This window comes from Pteropus vampyrus, unplaced genomic scaffold (assembly GCF_000151845.1).
Source record: "Pteropus vampyrus isolate Shadow unplaced genomic scaffold, Pvam_2.0 Scaffold208, whole genome shotgun sequence".
NCBI classification, from domain to species: domain Eukaryota; kingdom Metazoa; phylum Chordata; class Mammalia; order Chiroptera; family Pteropodidae; genus Pteropus; species Pteropus vampyrus.
The window spans coordinates 1,873,318-1,889,612 of record NW_011888989.1 but is presented as its reverse complement, the minus strand read 5'-3'; the positions used below and the strand labels follow the sequence as shown (position 1 = coordinate 1,889,612).

At 33.9% G+C, this 16,295-nt stretch overlaps 1 protein-coding gene and 2 pseudogenes across 2 annotated transcripts in view; all 3 read right to left on the bottom strand.

Moving 5' to 3' along the window:
• COG5 (component of oligomeric golgi complex 5) overlaps positions 1-16,295 on the bottom strand; it is a 290,537-nt gene that overhangs the window by 107,154 nt on the left and 167,088 nt on the right. For both annotated transcript variants that reach the window (XM_011372500.2, XM_011372499.2), the window contains exons 9-10: positions 9,927-10,039; positions 9,599-9,676 (exon numbers count right to left, since the gene is read on the bottom strand). In XM_011372500.2, the coding sequence (XP_011370802.1) occupies positions 9,599-9,676; positions 9,927-10,039 (191 nt within the window). The remainder of the gene's footprint in view (positions 1-9,598; positions 9,677-9,926; positions 10,040-16,295) is intronic.
• LOC111747071 lies at positions 12,159-12,277 on the bottom strand (annotated as a pseudogene).
• On the bottom strand, positions 15,721-15,839 carry LOC111747064 (annotated as a pseudogene).

Sequence of the window (16,295 nt, the reverse complement as noted above, 5' to 3'; positions counted from 1 at the left end):
ATTGTATTTTTCTAAGTACTGGTCCACTTCTTCTAGGCTATTAAATTTGTTATTATATACTTTTTCATAGTATTCTTGTATGATCCTTTGTATTTCTGTGATGTCAGTCATAATTTCCCCTCTTTCATCTCTGATTTTGTTTACTTGTGTCCTTTCTCTTTTTCTTTAGTGAGTCTAGCCGGGGATTTGTCAATTTTATTAATCTTCTCAAAGAACCAGCTCCTTGTTGTATTTATTTTTTCTATTGTTTTTGTTTTGTTTTGTTTTCAATTTCATTTATTTCTGCTCTAATTTTGATAATTTCTTTCCTTCTGCTGACTTTAGGCCTCATTTGTTCCTTTTCTAGTTTTTTAAGATGAAGCGTTAGGTTGTTTTTTGGGCTCGTTTTTGTTTTTGGAGATAGGCCTGTAATGATATGAACTTTCTTCTTATGGTCACTTTTGACATGTCCCAAAAGTTTTGATATGTTGTACTATCATTATCATTTGTTTCTAGGTATGTCCTGATCTCTCTTTTTATTTCTTCTCTGACCCAGTTATTCTTCAGTAGCATGTTGTTTAATCTCCATGTATTTGTGGTTCTTCCTGATTTCTTTCTGCATTTGATCTCTATTTTCAAAGCATTATGATTACACAATATGGTTGGTATGGTTTCAACCCTCTTATATTTGTGGAGGCCATCTCTGTGTCCCAGTACATGCTCGATTCTTGATAATGCTCCATGTGCACTAGAGAAGAATGTATAAGCAGCTGTTTTAGAATGGAAGGCTCTGTAAATGTCCATTATCTCCAGTTGGTCTAATGTGTCATTTAAAGATGTTATTTCCTTGTTGATTTTCTGTTTGGATGATCTGTCCATATCCGATAGTGGGGTATTTAGATCCTCTACTACAATAGTGTTTTGGTCTGTTTCTCCCTTTAGTTCTGTTAGCAATTGTTTTTCATATTTCAGGGCTCCCTGATTGGTTAATAAGTGTTATGTCTTCTTGGTGCATGATTCCCTTTATCACTATGAATTGTCCCTCAGTATCTTTACCTTTTCTATTTTGAAGTCTAGTTCATCTAATATTAGTACTGCTATTCCTGCTTTTCTCTGAATGCCATTTGCTTAAAATATCATTTTCCACCCTTTCGCTTTGAGTCTATATTCATCTTTGGAGCTGAGATGTGTCTCCTGGAGGCAGCATATTGTTGAGTTTTGTTTTTTGATCCATTCTTTAACTCTGTGCCTTTTTATTGGTGATTCAGTCCATCTACATTTAGGTTAATTATTGAAATATCAGGTCTTCTTAAAGCCATTTTATCTTTTGCTTTCTGGTAGCTAGATGCTTCCATTGCTTCCTTGTCCTTGTGTTTCTGTTTTCTTTATTTTGGTTGGCTTTTGTGGGTTTTTCCTCTGGTTCTTCTTGTTTTATGTTATATACTTCAGCTCTGAATCTTTGATGTGTGGTTACCATTATGAATAATAAAGGATAGTTATATATAAAAACTTGTGCATTTTCTTCTGCTTGTGCTTTATCTCCAGTTCCCTTTGAGAATTTCGATCTTTGAATCTTCCCCTTTTTGGTCACTGTTGTCTAAATTTGTCTTTATGTATGTTGAACATTCATTACTATCTTGTTATAACAATTCACTTCTTATTATTTAAGTTGTAATGTCCGGTTCTTAGTAATGGTTGCACTCCCCTGCTTCTATTTTGCCTGATAGTCACTTTACTCCTAATTATGTAGTTTTGTTGTTATTGTTATTTTGTTTAAGGTGAGCTGACTCCTTTCAGTATTTCCTGTAGTGCAGGCCTCGTAGTGGAGAATTCCCTCAATTTTTGTATGTCTGGAAAGGTCTTAATTTCTCCTTCCTATCTAAAGAAGAGCTTAGCTGGATACATTATTCTTGACTGGTAGTTCCTTTCACTTATTAGTTTAAATATTTGATTCCATTCCTTTCTGGCTTGTAAGGTTTGTGCTGAAAAGTCCGATGATAATCTAATAGGTTTATCTTCATATGTTACCATTTTCTTCTCCCTGGCTACCTTGAGAATTCTATCTTTGGCGTCGACTTTTAATAACTTTAATACAATGTGTCTTGGTGAAGGACTTTCTGGGTTGAGATAATTGGGTGGTCTGTTGACTTCTTGAATTCCGAGCTCTAGCTCATTCCTTAGATTTGGGAAATTCTCATCCACTATTTGTCTGAAAATGCTTTCTAGTCCTTGCTCATTTTCCTCGCCTTTGATAATGCCTATTATTCTTACGTTTCCTCTCCTGCTGGTATCGGCTAGTTCTTTTATTTCTCTTTAATTTTCACTCGTCAGTTTCTGTCTTCTTCCTTCTAATGCATTTCTAGATTTCAGTCTTCGATATAACTGATCCTTTCCTTCATTTGGTCAACACTATTGCCCAAGCTTGCTATTTCATTTTTCAATTCTTGCAGTGTGTTCTTCATCTCCAGAAGTTCTATTTAGTTCTTTTTGAGGATTTCAATCTCCTTGCTCTGCTCATCTAGTTGTTTTTTCAATTCCTGAAATTGTTGATTTGAGTCGTTTTGGATCTTATTGAGTTTTTCCAGAAGTATCATCCTAAATTCACTGTCATATAAATCACATATTTCTATGTCTGTAAGCTTATTTTCTGGAGATTTTTCTCTTTCTTTCTGAGCTGCCTTGTCACCTTGGTTTTTCATGGTGTTTAATGGACTATTTCTCCACCTGGTCATTAATGGAAGTGTATTCTGCTGTTTTCCAGAAAGAAGGTTTATTATATAAAGGTCTCTCTGTAGTCTGTTGCAAAGAAGGCGCTTTTCTTTTGGTTTCCAGTAGGCAGCATCTAAGCCTCTTGGATTCCTGCTTTACATAATGCCTTAAAGTACCTGTGGTAGCTCTTACGTGCAGATCCCACGCTCAGAGGTGCTGGTTTGCAGTTTGGGTGTTTTTTGTTGAGTTTTAGGTGTTCAGCTTATTGCTGTTTCAAGGAGAGAGATCTGGGGATGTCTCTCATTCCACCATGTTTTCTGTTGAAATGCAGCTCATAGCACTGGTCACCTGCTGGGAATGGAAATGTAGCTTAGGGGGCTGGGCGCTTTTGCTCTGATTGGAAAGGCCATTCACAAGGATGGTCGCCCAGCTGTGAACACTTGGTCCTGAATCACTGGGAGCTGAGCTTGGCAGCAAGCCAAGAACAGTGCCCAAGGCAGTCTGCCGGTTGGGTGGGGCGGGGTCTGAGAGAGACAGTGGCTGTCAGGTCAAAACAGCCTCAGTCTTGCTGGAAATTTGGTAACTATTCTAAGTTCCCACAGATGACCCAGATCACAGCAAGACTAACTGCTATCTGGAACTGGCCCACAAGTCCCTGATATCTGCTCAAGTTTGTGTTGGCAGCAGCGATCTGCCTGACTTTATCTCTGAAATGGGGCTCACAGCGCTGGCCATTGCTGGGATTAGAAACGCTGCTCACAACAATGGCCGCCTTGCTGTGAATACTTTCACTCTGAATTACTAAACTCAGGGCTTGGCATCCAACCATAAACAACTGCACCTGGCAGTCTGCAGGTTAGGCGGGGCGATCAGCTTCTCCTAATGACTCTGTGGCAGGGGTCTGCACAATCAAGCTGGTATGGGGCCGGACTAAGGCACAATGGTGGCTGCCTTTCCAGCCCTCTTTCTGACTCCACGTAATGGAGACTTTTTCAGAATGAATCCTGCGTGAGCCTCAGACCCACTGCTGATGTCCCAGGTGAGTGTCCACAGGTCAGAAAACCTTTGCACCGGTCCTTCAAAGGGAGGTCTAGCGGCTCAGTCGCCTTCCATCTTACCCAGACGGCTGGAATCTCCTCTAGTTACTACAGTCAAAGTTATTGGAGTTTCCTCTTCCCTGGGCTGGGACCCTGGGCTGGGGAGCCCCTAGATGAGACCAGGACCCCTCTCTCCTTCAGAAGAGCTTCTGAAGCCTTGTTCTCCCTCCCAGTGATCCATTTCCATTGCAAGTGCGGATCCAGCTCTATTAGGGACTTTGCCCCTCCTATTAGCTTTGATGTGGCTCCTTTATATTATCAGATGTGGGTGTTATGATCAGCTGGACTTTAAGTGACTCTCCACGTTGATTATTTTATAATTTGGTTGTACTTTCAATGCAGTCCTGGAAGGAGATGAGCCTTGCTTTTACCTAGTCTACTATCTTCCCGTCCTATTCTTGATGTATTCTTTATAACATGATAAACATCTACTGCAACACCTTCTGAACTAATAAAGCATTACATAAACTAACATCATGTAGAATTTTTTTCTCTTCTTGAAAGTTCTTAAAAGGTTAGACTCTAATACTAATACGTATAGTTCTTCCTATCATTTAGAATCAAATATCTTACAAACACTAAGGAAGATGGGGCAATATTAACTTCAAAACTAAGAGTTTTAAAGTAAACCTTTTTTTTTTTTTTTTTTGCCTAATAAAAGAGTATAAATGATTTAACAATTCTCACAAGATCTCACAGACTAGAACTAAGGAAAATCATTCATTTTTTTTCTACAAAATTAATTGAATATTAGATTATAAACCCATGATTCCTTAGTAAGCTAAAATATACAGTCATTACACATTCACAGTAAATCCTTGATATTGTCTTATTTACAGAAGCATAATTTCTTAATTTAAATTTCTGATACTCTGCATGAATTAATGTACATGCGTATTATGTTTTAGAACTGTTAAATAAAACCAACTTTCTCACATGGCAGGATTCTATATAAAGACTCCTAAATAAGTTGAGAGGTTTTTAAAAAAATGATTTAAATAATAATTATGATAGCAAGTTACTGAACCAATCTTTGAATTAAGACTGCATGATCTCATTTTCCCTCAAAATACCTCAGTTCTTTAGGTAATATTACCATCCTCATTGATATTTGATGTTCTGAAAAATTACAGTACCTACCCAAGGTTGTATAATCAATGCAGGAACACTGAGCTCTGATACCAAGGTGGAAGACCCCAGTTCTTAATCACTGTACTAACCTGCCTTTTACACTATTTAAATAAGTGTTTAGAAAGAAGACTTTTAAGATTTGGCTTTCCAAATGCTTAAAAACTATACTTAATCTTATAAAAAAAAATTTAGCATATTTTAAGCCATTTTAAGCACGTGCATTGATTATAACAGATACATATTATTAAATAATGAACGTGCAAGGCTTTATTCCTACGGATAAAGTCTTAGAACCTTAGATAATGAAGATATTTTTAATTTTTAAAAAATCTATAGGGAAGTACAAATTAAAACAATGAGATACCACTACATACCTAGCAGAATAGCTAAAATCCAAAACACAATATCAAAACAAACTGGTGAGAATGTGGAGCAACAGGAACACTGTTGCTTTGCTAGTGGGAATGCAAAATGATACAGTCATGATGAAAGACAGTTTAGCAGGTTTTTACAAACCCAACTGTAGTCTAACTGGTATGATTCGGATTACATGATATTCTGAAAAAGGCAAAATTATAAAGACAGTAAAAAGATCAACAGTTGTCAGGGGTAAGTGAGAAAAATGGGAGAAAATGAATACAGCATAAGGGATTTCTAGGGAAGTGAAACTTACTAAACCTATTTTATATGATACTATAATGGTGGATACACAACATTATGTATTTGCATAATGCATTATGCATCTTGCATTGGTATGGTGCATTTGTTACAATTAAACCATTATTAATCTATTATTATTAACTAAAGTCCATAGTTTATATTAGGGTTAGCTCATTGTATTGTGTGGTTCCATATTTTACATAATGCATAATGGATGTTATGATAACATAAGTAACATGTACTTTCTGCTCAATTTTTCTTATAAACCTAAAACTGCTATAAAAAAGATAATTTTTTAAAATCTATAGGTATTGAACTGCAATGAAAAGATTACAAAAATTCTTTAACAAAAAAATGCAAAATAAATATTTTTGTAGACATAAGTTGGCAAGAAGAAATCAAATATGGAAATTCCATCAGTTTATAGTAAAATACAAAAAGCATTAGAATCAAATGGTTTAAAAACAAAGAAAATTGGAAAATGGATTCTTAATTTTCCTATTGACATGAAATTAATAGTGTAACTTTGTTTATATTCCATATTATAAACCAAAGAGAAAGTATTTATTAATTTAGCTTCCACTGAACTTCAAAATAAGGATTACTGCTTACAAAAATTTAATACATAAATATTTTTAAAAATCCTTTTTATAGATTCCAATTTTAAAAAGATATCTGCTAGAAATGATCTCCCTAGGAAAAAAAGCATTGATTTCTGAACAGATACTGTAGGAATTCTAATATTGTTTCTTCTTAAATTATTTACATGGTTTTGACTTTTTAAAAAATATACTCATAGGTTTAAAAGGTTAAACCACTAAAGAAAGAACATTCAATATCAGGACCCCATGTACCCTTCTAAAAATTCTTGAAGATGCAAAAACTTTCAGTGTAAGAACATTCTGTTCATAATCTTTTTCTCAAAAAGAGATTACAAAATTATTTAGAGATCTTGGTGCAGATATCACTCTTTAATGACCCAAGATACCAGGTATGTGTCATCATCTAATCAAGTTTAAAATTTTCTGAAGATTTTAAGGGTCATTATTTAGGGATTCAAATCATTCTAAAAATATGAAACTTTTTACAAAGGTTGTATTGCCACTGATCATTATTTTAAGTAGATGATATTTCATGGTAGTTATAAAATTAGCAAGCATATTTCGTTATAGCTTTATAAAAGGAAAAATCTAAAATAAATTATAGTAAATATAGTGAAATATGTGTTATCTTTACAATATATAACAGATATTCTTCTTTGGTTATTTTTACCTTTTCTCTTGCCCTGGAATTTCCAAGCATGTAGAGTGAAAAGTTAATTTAGACTTTTCATGAAAGACTGCTCTTTTCTGAATATAGATGACTATACTGAATTCTAAGAGGGACTAATTTTTTTCCCATAAATATTACCCCAAAAAAACGAATATCTACTAAAATGGAAATTTACTTTGAAATTTACATGTAAATGTAAAAATGTATGTGTTGTATTTAACTATATTCTTTTTTTTAACTATATTCTTAAGCTTTAGAAGAGTGTTTGAAAAAGCAATCTTCATTGGTTTAATTTTATTAATTAAGAAAGTGTGTAAGTAAATGAAAAGAATGCATAAAATGAAAGCATACATCCCTATTCCTAATAACCCTTTTTAAATCAGTAATAATTCACATGCATTTAAAATCTGACCCACATGAGTTGCCAGTGTCCACTCACTATAAGGGATTCAAATCATTCTAAATGTTGATGGGAAATGATATGTGATTTTTTAATGTAGAAACTGAATGTTGATGAGAAATGATATGTGATTTTTTAATGTAGAAACTTTGCTCAATGTAATATCACAAACATAAGCCTCTTTAAATGGCACTATTCCTTTTTTATTTTTTATTTAGATTCTCTTAAATATAATGGTTTTATTACAATTGTTCTAATGTTATTAGTAGAATATTAATTAAACAATTAAAAAAATAAAACATAAACAAAAGATTAGATAGTAAAAGCTTGAAATGAAGGTACTCCATATAAACACTAAATTAATTAATTTGGGTAGAAAGTTGACCAAAATCAGAAGGAATGAATGATAAGACTTCATGTGTAGTTGCCTACCTATAAAAACAAAGACCTGATATTAGTAATCCCATTTACTAGTAAATGGAAACAATTAATGACTTTACAAACTGACAAAAGCATCTATTGTTTCTTTCACAAAATTAAAAGCCAAATGTGAAGCAGGTTAATGTAAGTAGTTATATACTAACATAAATCTATGTGCAGAAAAGAGTTAACATAGCAGATCTGAGAATGCTTTAGTTAAAATGCTTTAGTAAAAATGCCTTCTTAAAAGTCTGGTTCTTGCCTGGCATCTGGAACTTGGAGTCTAAGAATGTCCTCATGATTCTCTAACTGACAGAAGTGTTCACTGTATCTAAATTGTTTGTATCTAAATAATGTGGTTTGTGTTGAACACCTGCTTTTCTTTTGGGAGTCTAGAATTTTGGCATGTGCTACGCAGTTACTGACCTCTAATAAAAATCCTGGACTTCTAGGCTCAAAATGAGCTTCCCTGGAAGACAACATTTCATGCATAATGTCTCAACTTACTGACAGAGAAATTAAGGGTGTCCTGTCTAACTCTGTTAGAGAGAGTTGGAGAGGAAGTTGCACCTGGTTTCCTCTGGATTTCACCCTATGCACCTTTTCCCTTTGCTGATTCTGCTTTATATATTTTCACTATAATAAATCATAGCCATGAGCATGACTAAATGCTGACTGCTGTGAATCACTGAACTTGAAGATAGTTTTGAAAATCCCCAACACAACATATGAAATATTTAAAATTCTGAACTACAAAGAAAACTACCTATACCAGGACAATGGAAACTTAAAGAGAAAGTTTTTCTTTGAAGTCCTAGGTATTAATATTTAATGATGAATAATCAGTCATTCCATGAATCATTATCAAAAACAAATAAAAATGAGTAAATAAAATGTTAGAGTCAGGGATTCCTGTGCACAGAAGGAATTCTTATTGCTCACGAGGCCAGCTGATCAGTGGATGATGGGAGAGATTTCTTGGCCACCGTGAATAATGCTGCACTGAACACAGGGGTGCTTATATCTGTAGGGATAAATATTTTCATATTTTGGGGGCAGATACCCAGGAGAGGGATTGCTGGGTCATATGTTAATTTTTGTGGTACAATACATTATTATTCAACTGTAAGAAAAGATGAAATACTACCATTTGAGACAACATAAATGGATCTTGAGATTATCGTGCTAAGTGAAAAAAGTCAGACAGAAAAAGCTGAAAACCACATGATTTCACTGAAGCGTGGGATATAAAACTGAAAGCAACAAAAAAAAAGACAAACAAAGACTCAGACACAGACAACAGCTTAGTCTATTACCAGAGGGAAAGCGGGGAAGGCAGAAAAGGGTAAAAGGGGTCAAATACACATGGACATAAGGAGATTTAACTTTGTGTGGTGACACACATGCAATATACAGATGATGTTTTACAGAATTGTACAGTTGAAACCTATACAATTTTATTAACCAGTGTTACCCCAATAAATTTAGTTATTGGAATATGGAAAATGAATATAGCAATGTGCTCTAGGAAAAATTAACAACTGAATGAATCCTACCATCTTCAGTGAAGACAATAAGATGTTATAAACTACTAATTAAATCTCTTATTTACCAAAAATTTTCATCTTATTCTCTAGTAGAACTTCAGAAAACATTGATAATAAGTCATTTATATGACAGAAAATGGGAAATTACTTACACGCATTTCAAAGATTAGTCAACAAATAGTATTAGTACTAGAATCTACTCAATAAACAAATGTACTTACACATATTTTGTAAAGAAAATTTATGGTTGTCAAGAAATATACTTATTTCCTTATTATATTTGACATGCAGCCTCACAGCAAGAGAGAAACACAAATAACACTGGCTTATCATCTTCTCTCATTCTTCAAAAAAGAGATAAAGATATTTTTGTTTAAATATACCTTAACTACTTCTTCAATGAAACAAATATGAGAAACAGGATCTCTCTTCTTGGCTAATACTTTTTGTAGATGTTGTACCTAAAAAGGGGAAGAGAGAGATAGTGTATATAATTCGGTATTTTTAAATGGAACAAGTGTAAAGCATAGGCACTAGAAACAGCAAAGAAAGAAAAATGGCATTTTGCCAGAGCCTTTCCATACATGATAATTAGCTAAATTAGTTATTTTAAATGCTCATAAATTTAAAGAAATCTGCCCAAGTTCACACAACTCAAAATAACAAGGATAATCCATAATTAATGTTTTCTTCACTCTCTAAAATATTTACCTGTCCACAAACAGTACAAATATGATCCACAAGTTTCTCCATATTGGTCCAAAGGGAAGCACGAAAAGCTGCAGTATTTCCTGGGGTTGGCATGGTAGATCGGCCAGGTCCCCCTGTTTATATGAGTGACAAATATAAAAAATAAAAATTTCCAATGATAACAAACTGTGTCTTATAAAAAACAGATACAGGCTAAAAAATCAGAAGTTCCTTCTTTAAGAAATAATTTATGAGTGATATGAAAAAGAATCAGCCTTCTGTGTTTAAGAAAGGGAAATAAGATTTCTCTTTCTCTCACGTAGGATGCATCACTCACTCACATACACACACACACACACACGCACACATACATGCACAATTTGATGAACATGGTTTCCTAAAATGGGGAGAGGAAGTGAGTGGTAGAACAAACTACCAGGTGAAAGCAACAGGGACATAAGTAGTGAGTCTTTGTGAGCCATACAAATGTTTTACATATTTCAAAATAAATTTAAAATTTAAAATAGTGAAAAAAGCAAACTCTAAAATTAAATACAAACAAATATAGAAACAAATAAAATAAACCGTATTTCAAATTGATAATGTAAAAACCACACAGAAGAAAACAAATAATTTTAGTAATTTTTAATTACAGAACTCTGACTTCCGTAAGATATTTTAGGGGCAAAAAGAATTACAAAGAAATAGTGCACTTTAATTAACCGTTTTGTTGCTGGATGAAGTACTGATTTACTAATCTGAAACTAGTTTAGGTATATTTTAAAATAGAGCAAATGAAGGGTCTCACTATAAACAGAATAAAGATACAAATATGTAAAGGAGATTAGAGGTATTCCCCAACTCTGTTCACTAAAAGAATAGAGAGACAATGACTCAATAAAAATGAGTATAATTTTAATTCTATGCATCATTTCCCAATAAATGAAACCAAGGCTTATTGGAAAAAAGCATGATTCCATCCATATCTGGAGCAGTGAACACAGAAGGTGAGCCTGATACAAACTGTGCCAGAGAGCAAAGCAAGTGTTCAAAGATGAATGGAGATTTGTCAATGAACACAAGAACTTGACTGGAGTGGGCAGTCAATCAAACACTGATTAAAAAAATATTTAATGGTCTACAGCCATGCTACCCTGAGCAAGCCCGATTCCATCTGATCAGAGAAGCTAAGCAGGGTTGGGTCTGGTTAGTACTTAGATGGAAGACCACCTAGGAAGACCAGGTGTTGTAGGTGTAAAAAATAAAAAAATAAAAATGAGGGATTATAAACTGAGAAGGTCCTTGCAATCTGTGAGGTCAACCAAGGGTTGCCTCGCCTTAAAAAAATATATACAAAATTTTTTAAAAATAAAAAATAAACTAAAAAATAAAAACTAAAAAAATAATGAATTCATAGTGAAAAATCATGTTTAAAAAGTATGGGAATTGCTATTTAGAGAAAGGTTATCAGTTAATAAATGCAGACAGAATGACAGAATTAGAAAAAAATTTCACCATTTTGAAACTACTAGTAAAATAATTGAGGGAAAGATTATCATTGGATACTAAAACACTGGAAGAAATGTTACAAGAAACAGGATATTCACATGATCTCACATGTGCACCACAAGTTACTAATTACAAAAAGAGAGTACTTTTACAAGGAGTAAGCCAGCATACACCATAGTAACAAAAGATATCATTTAGCATCAGCACTTATGAGACAGACTAACATAATTTTGGTGCTTCCTGATATAAAGTAATTGGGAATACACATCACCTTACCAGCTTGTTTACTCTGAATGTAATCATGTAGAAACAATCAGATAAATCCAGACAAATCCAAATTGTGGGGCCCTCTAAACATTTTAATGTCACGAAAGAAAAAAAGGCAGTGGGGTTGTTTTTGATTAAAAGAGAATAAAGACATAAGACAATCAATAGAAAAACATAATCTCTGATTGTTTCAAGCTGTTAAAATCTTTGAGAGTGGTGTCTAAGAATGTTATTGTAATACACACACACAGCTATTTGAACAAGTTTAAATGTTTCAACATAAAAAGAAGAAATTTTAATTTCAAAAGGAAAAGTATAAATCAAAATTAAATTTACAAACCAGGCAGTACAAGAGCCCATCAGTAATTACATAGTCTATCCTGCTTTTTTTTTTTTTTAAGGTGAGGCAACCCTTGGTTGATCTCACAGATTCCAAGAACCTTGTCATCTTACAATCCCTCATTTTTTTATTTTTTACGCCTACAGCATCTGGTCTTCCTAGGTGGTCTCCTATCCAAGTACTAACCAGGCTCAACCCTGCTTAGCTTCCGAGATCAGACACGAACAAGTTTGTTTAGGGTGACATGGCCATAGACTACTCTGCTTTTTAGGAGGGTAACAATCAAGAAAACCAGAGGCTCTGTTTGTAAACTGCTTTAGTTTACTTTTACAAAAGTTCTAAGTTTATAAAAGAATTACATGTACCTTTAGTAAGGAGATGCTATTATTTTTCACTCTGATAACTGAAGAGCAATAAAAAAGAGAAACACAGGAAAGAGATACTGGCTTTAAAAATATGAATTCCTGTTTCAAATCTAGATCTAATTAATTTTTAAAATTATTTGTAGTGTTGTGCAAAGAATATTAAGGAAAAGTATACAGGGAATAGAAAGGTAATACTGAAACAATCTTCAATTGTCTCATGTTACATAAAGAATGAATTTGCAATAATGAGGAAAGGCTATGTAGTGCCTTTGTGAAAATCAGCAATATTAATGAAATTCCTGGACTAGGCATAGCTTGGTTTTATTATAAAGAATTATGGGGCACATCAACCCATTACAATCTTAAACTAAATACAAGCAGAAATACAAAATATTATTTTCTGCTCGCATTTACTTTAGAGCAACTGAGACACAGAAAAACAAGATTACAGTCACTGGTTCGACTAGGTTTAGAGGCTTCAGTTTTCTTACTTGTAGTTTAGTACTTAAAGATTTTTATTCTCATAAGCTAAATACATCTCACTGAAGATATAGACATGATAGAAATAATCAATGGAAAATAGGACATTGGTATAAAGGGGAGAAAGAACAATTAAAACAGAAAAATAGACACCATTATCAGCTTTAGGATACTCATGAAACAAAATAGATAATGTCATAAACTAAGTTTTATTAGTTAGAAGAAACCAAGACTTCCTCTAAGAAACAATACTTAAGAGTGATTTCCAGTTAGTGATAGTGGAATAAAATCATTTTCCTACGCTCATCCCTTGAAAGTCAATGAAAATAAGAATAAAAAGTAGAGAAAAAAAAATGTTAACTTCAAAAAAAAAAAAAAGGAATAAGCTAAAACCTCAAATGAGATTATAAAGCATGCACACCAAATGCTGTGGATAAAGCAAAATGTACAAGGTACCAGATAGCTGCCAACTAAGACAATCAGCAAGGAGCAAAACTGTTCTTAAAATCAATTTTAAGAATTTAGGCTAGCCAATGATTCTTTGCTTAGAGTTGAGATAGACATAAATGGTTCAGGAAAGAAGCTAGTAGAATGTTCAATGTTGCAGAGTAGCAAAGGAAAAAGAGCTGAAAGAAATCACAATAAAATGATATTGACATTATATAAGAATTAGCCCCCAGCTTGGGGAGACTATTAGAGGGAAAATGAGGTGAAAGAGGAAAGAAAAGCAGAGAATGTAAGGTTTCCACACAGAAATTGCTTAAAGGCTTTACTGGGACTCACACTAAGTTCCAGACTGTTCCAAAATTTAAGGAAAGAAGTGTTTTGAAGGCAGAAGGAAATAAAAATTGGTGAATGCTTATACTAAATGATGGGGGATGGCGGAGAGAGACAGAAGAAACATTGCTAAGAGAGCCACTTAAAGTAGAGTCAGGAGGCTATTAAAAAAAGTGGGGCCTATATATATCTTGTGCCTAAGTTCTCAGAGCTGCTGTTAAAATGCTAAACCTGCTGCTAACCTCAGCTCAAGGCTAAGCTGTAAAAATCTGGAATAAAAAGTGCTCCATGGACATATATGGACTTTACTTCCTTGTACTTTTCGCTTCCCAGTTGCACATTGGAACTAATCAATCCTGGATAACTTAGCCACCAATCCTTCATTTGTATGAGAGAATGTACATTGTGTGGTTTTTGCCTTTATAAACCCTACCTTTCTTTGTTCTCTCCAGAGCACAGTTTGGATTGCTACCTAAATCTGCATCTCTTGGATGTGAATCCTTTAAAACTCCAAATAAACTTTTGTTTTACAACCTCAAATCTTTATTGGTTAACACTAGACAACAAACCTAAATCAAAGTTATAGACTGTCCCAAGTCTCTCCTACAACTATTCTCAGACTATTCTTCAAGGAACAAGTAGTTCCTTTCAAGATAAATAATAACCAGAAACAAAGCAATATGGGGCCTAACACTGATATGGGGAGAAGGGGTAGATAAGCAAAAAATAATAAACGTAGGTTATCAAAGGAATTTCCAAAGGAAATAACAGGAAGGGTTAGTTTTTCACTGTCTCAAAATAATTATGGGAAACATTCTCAGTGTGACACTAAACAGAGATTAAACAATAGAAACAATAAAACACTATAATGATCAAGGGTGAAAATACAATCAGATATGGGAAATAAGCAAGAGGTAATCATACAAAATTAAATAAAATAAGAAGATATAAAATATAGTTAAGGCAGAGATACTAAAAATAGAAAGCAAAGATGTGATATCTATATAAAGTTCCTAAAAAGAACAAATGGAAAAGAAAAATATTCAAATATACAATCAAGGTAAACTTTTCTATAAAAGAGAACATATTCTGACTGAGAAAAAAAATAGATATAGAGCATTCATTCTCAAAATATATCCTAAGAAATTACTGAATTTCAAAGATAAAAAACCAGTTAGACAGCAAAGAAAAACAAGTGAGCTATGTGGGGGTTCTGTAAAAATCTGATTAGCAATTACATTTCTGATTCCACAAGTAAGAAGCCTGGAAGCCAACATTCTGTCCCAACAACAAATAAAAAGCCAAACAGACTGAAAAATCAACAACTCTTCTTGGACCCATGAGAGAGGGGAGGACAATGGCAAACCACTGCCCTCCAAATTAGAAAGACCTACAAGCAAATATAAGGAGTTGCTGCTTACCGGAACAGAGCCTCCCTGGCAAAAACTGCTGAGGGAACTGGAGCCATGGTAGAAAAACATGATCTACTGTAACCAAGGAATTGCTAGAGGCTCAGTGTGGACAATTCTGAGAGTTAAAAACTCCAAGGGGATCTAGTCACAGGGACCCTACAATATTGAGATTTACCTCCACACGTGTGACTAGGTTCCCACAGTAAATATTAGAGAAAAATCCCCTCATGTTTCCAGTAGGAAGAAAGGAAAAAGAATCATTTTGAAATATGCCAGAGCACTCTGTTCTTCTTAACAAGACCTGCTCTCAGGAGAAACTAATTAACAAGAGTTTTATCTGCTGGAGTTTTACCAGATTTTAATTGACCTGGGGAATGGAAATATCCAACTCCAGACTACTGCAGTCACCCTCTCCCACCTAAAGGAGGAGAAAACAAATTTAAAACACTTGTGAAGTTCACAGCACACTATAGAATGCTTCTACTCCCCAAACATCTTACCACACATTATTAAAGGCCTAATTACAGGAATTCCCTCTACCAAGAAAAAATGACAAGGCATATTAAAAGACAAAACAACTTGAAGAGAAAGAGCAAACTTAAGAACCAGACATGGCAGGGATGTTGGAATTATCAGACCAGGAATTCATTCATTCATTCATCCAACACCTACAGCACTTGGTATTCCTAGGTGGTCTCCCATCCAAGTATTAACCAGGTCCAACCTTGCTTAGCTTCCGAGATCAGACAAGATGGGGCACGTTCAGGATGGCATGGCTGTAGACAGGAAAGAATCTTTGAGCCAAGAATATATCAATAAAATCCTCAAAAACTGATGGTTGCTAATAGATCTGCCTTGCATGAAATGTTAAAAGTAGTTCTTTAGAGAGAAGGAAAATAATATAGGTCAGAAACTCTGATATACAGAAAGGAAGAGCATAGAAAACAGAAAAATGAAGGTAAAACAGAAACTTTTTTCTTAGTCTTAAATGATTTAACAGATAACAGTTTATTAAAAATAATAATAGCAACAATGTATCTGATTATATATGTTTATATCTTATATGTGTGTATAAATATGTTTATGTATATTTACATATAAGTAAAATGAATGACAGCAATGATACAAGGGATGGAGGAAGGAATTAAGATTATTTTGTTATTACAAGGTACTCACACTCTCTGTGAAGTGGTATAGTGTTATCTGAAAGTGGACTTCAATTAAGTCCTAGTTTATATTG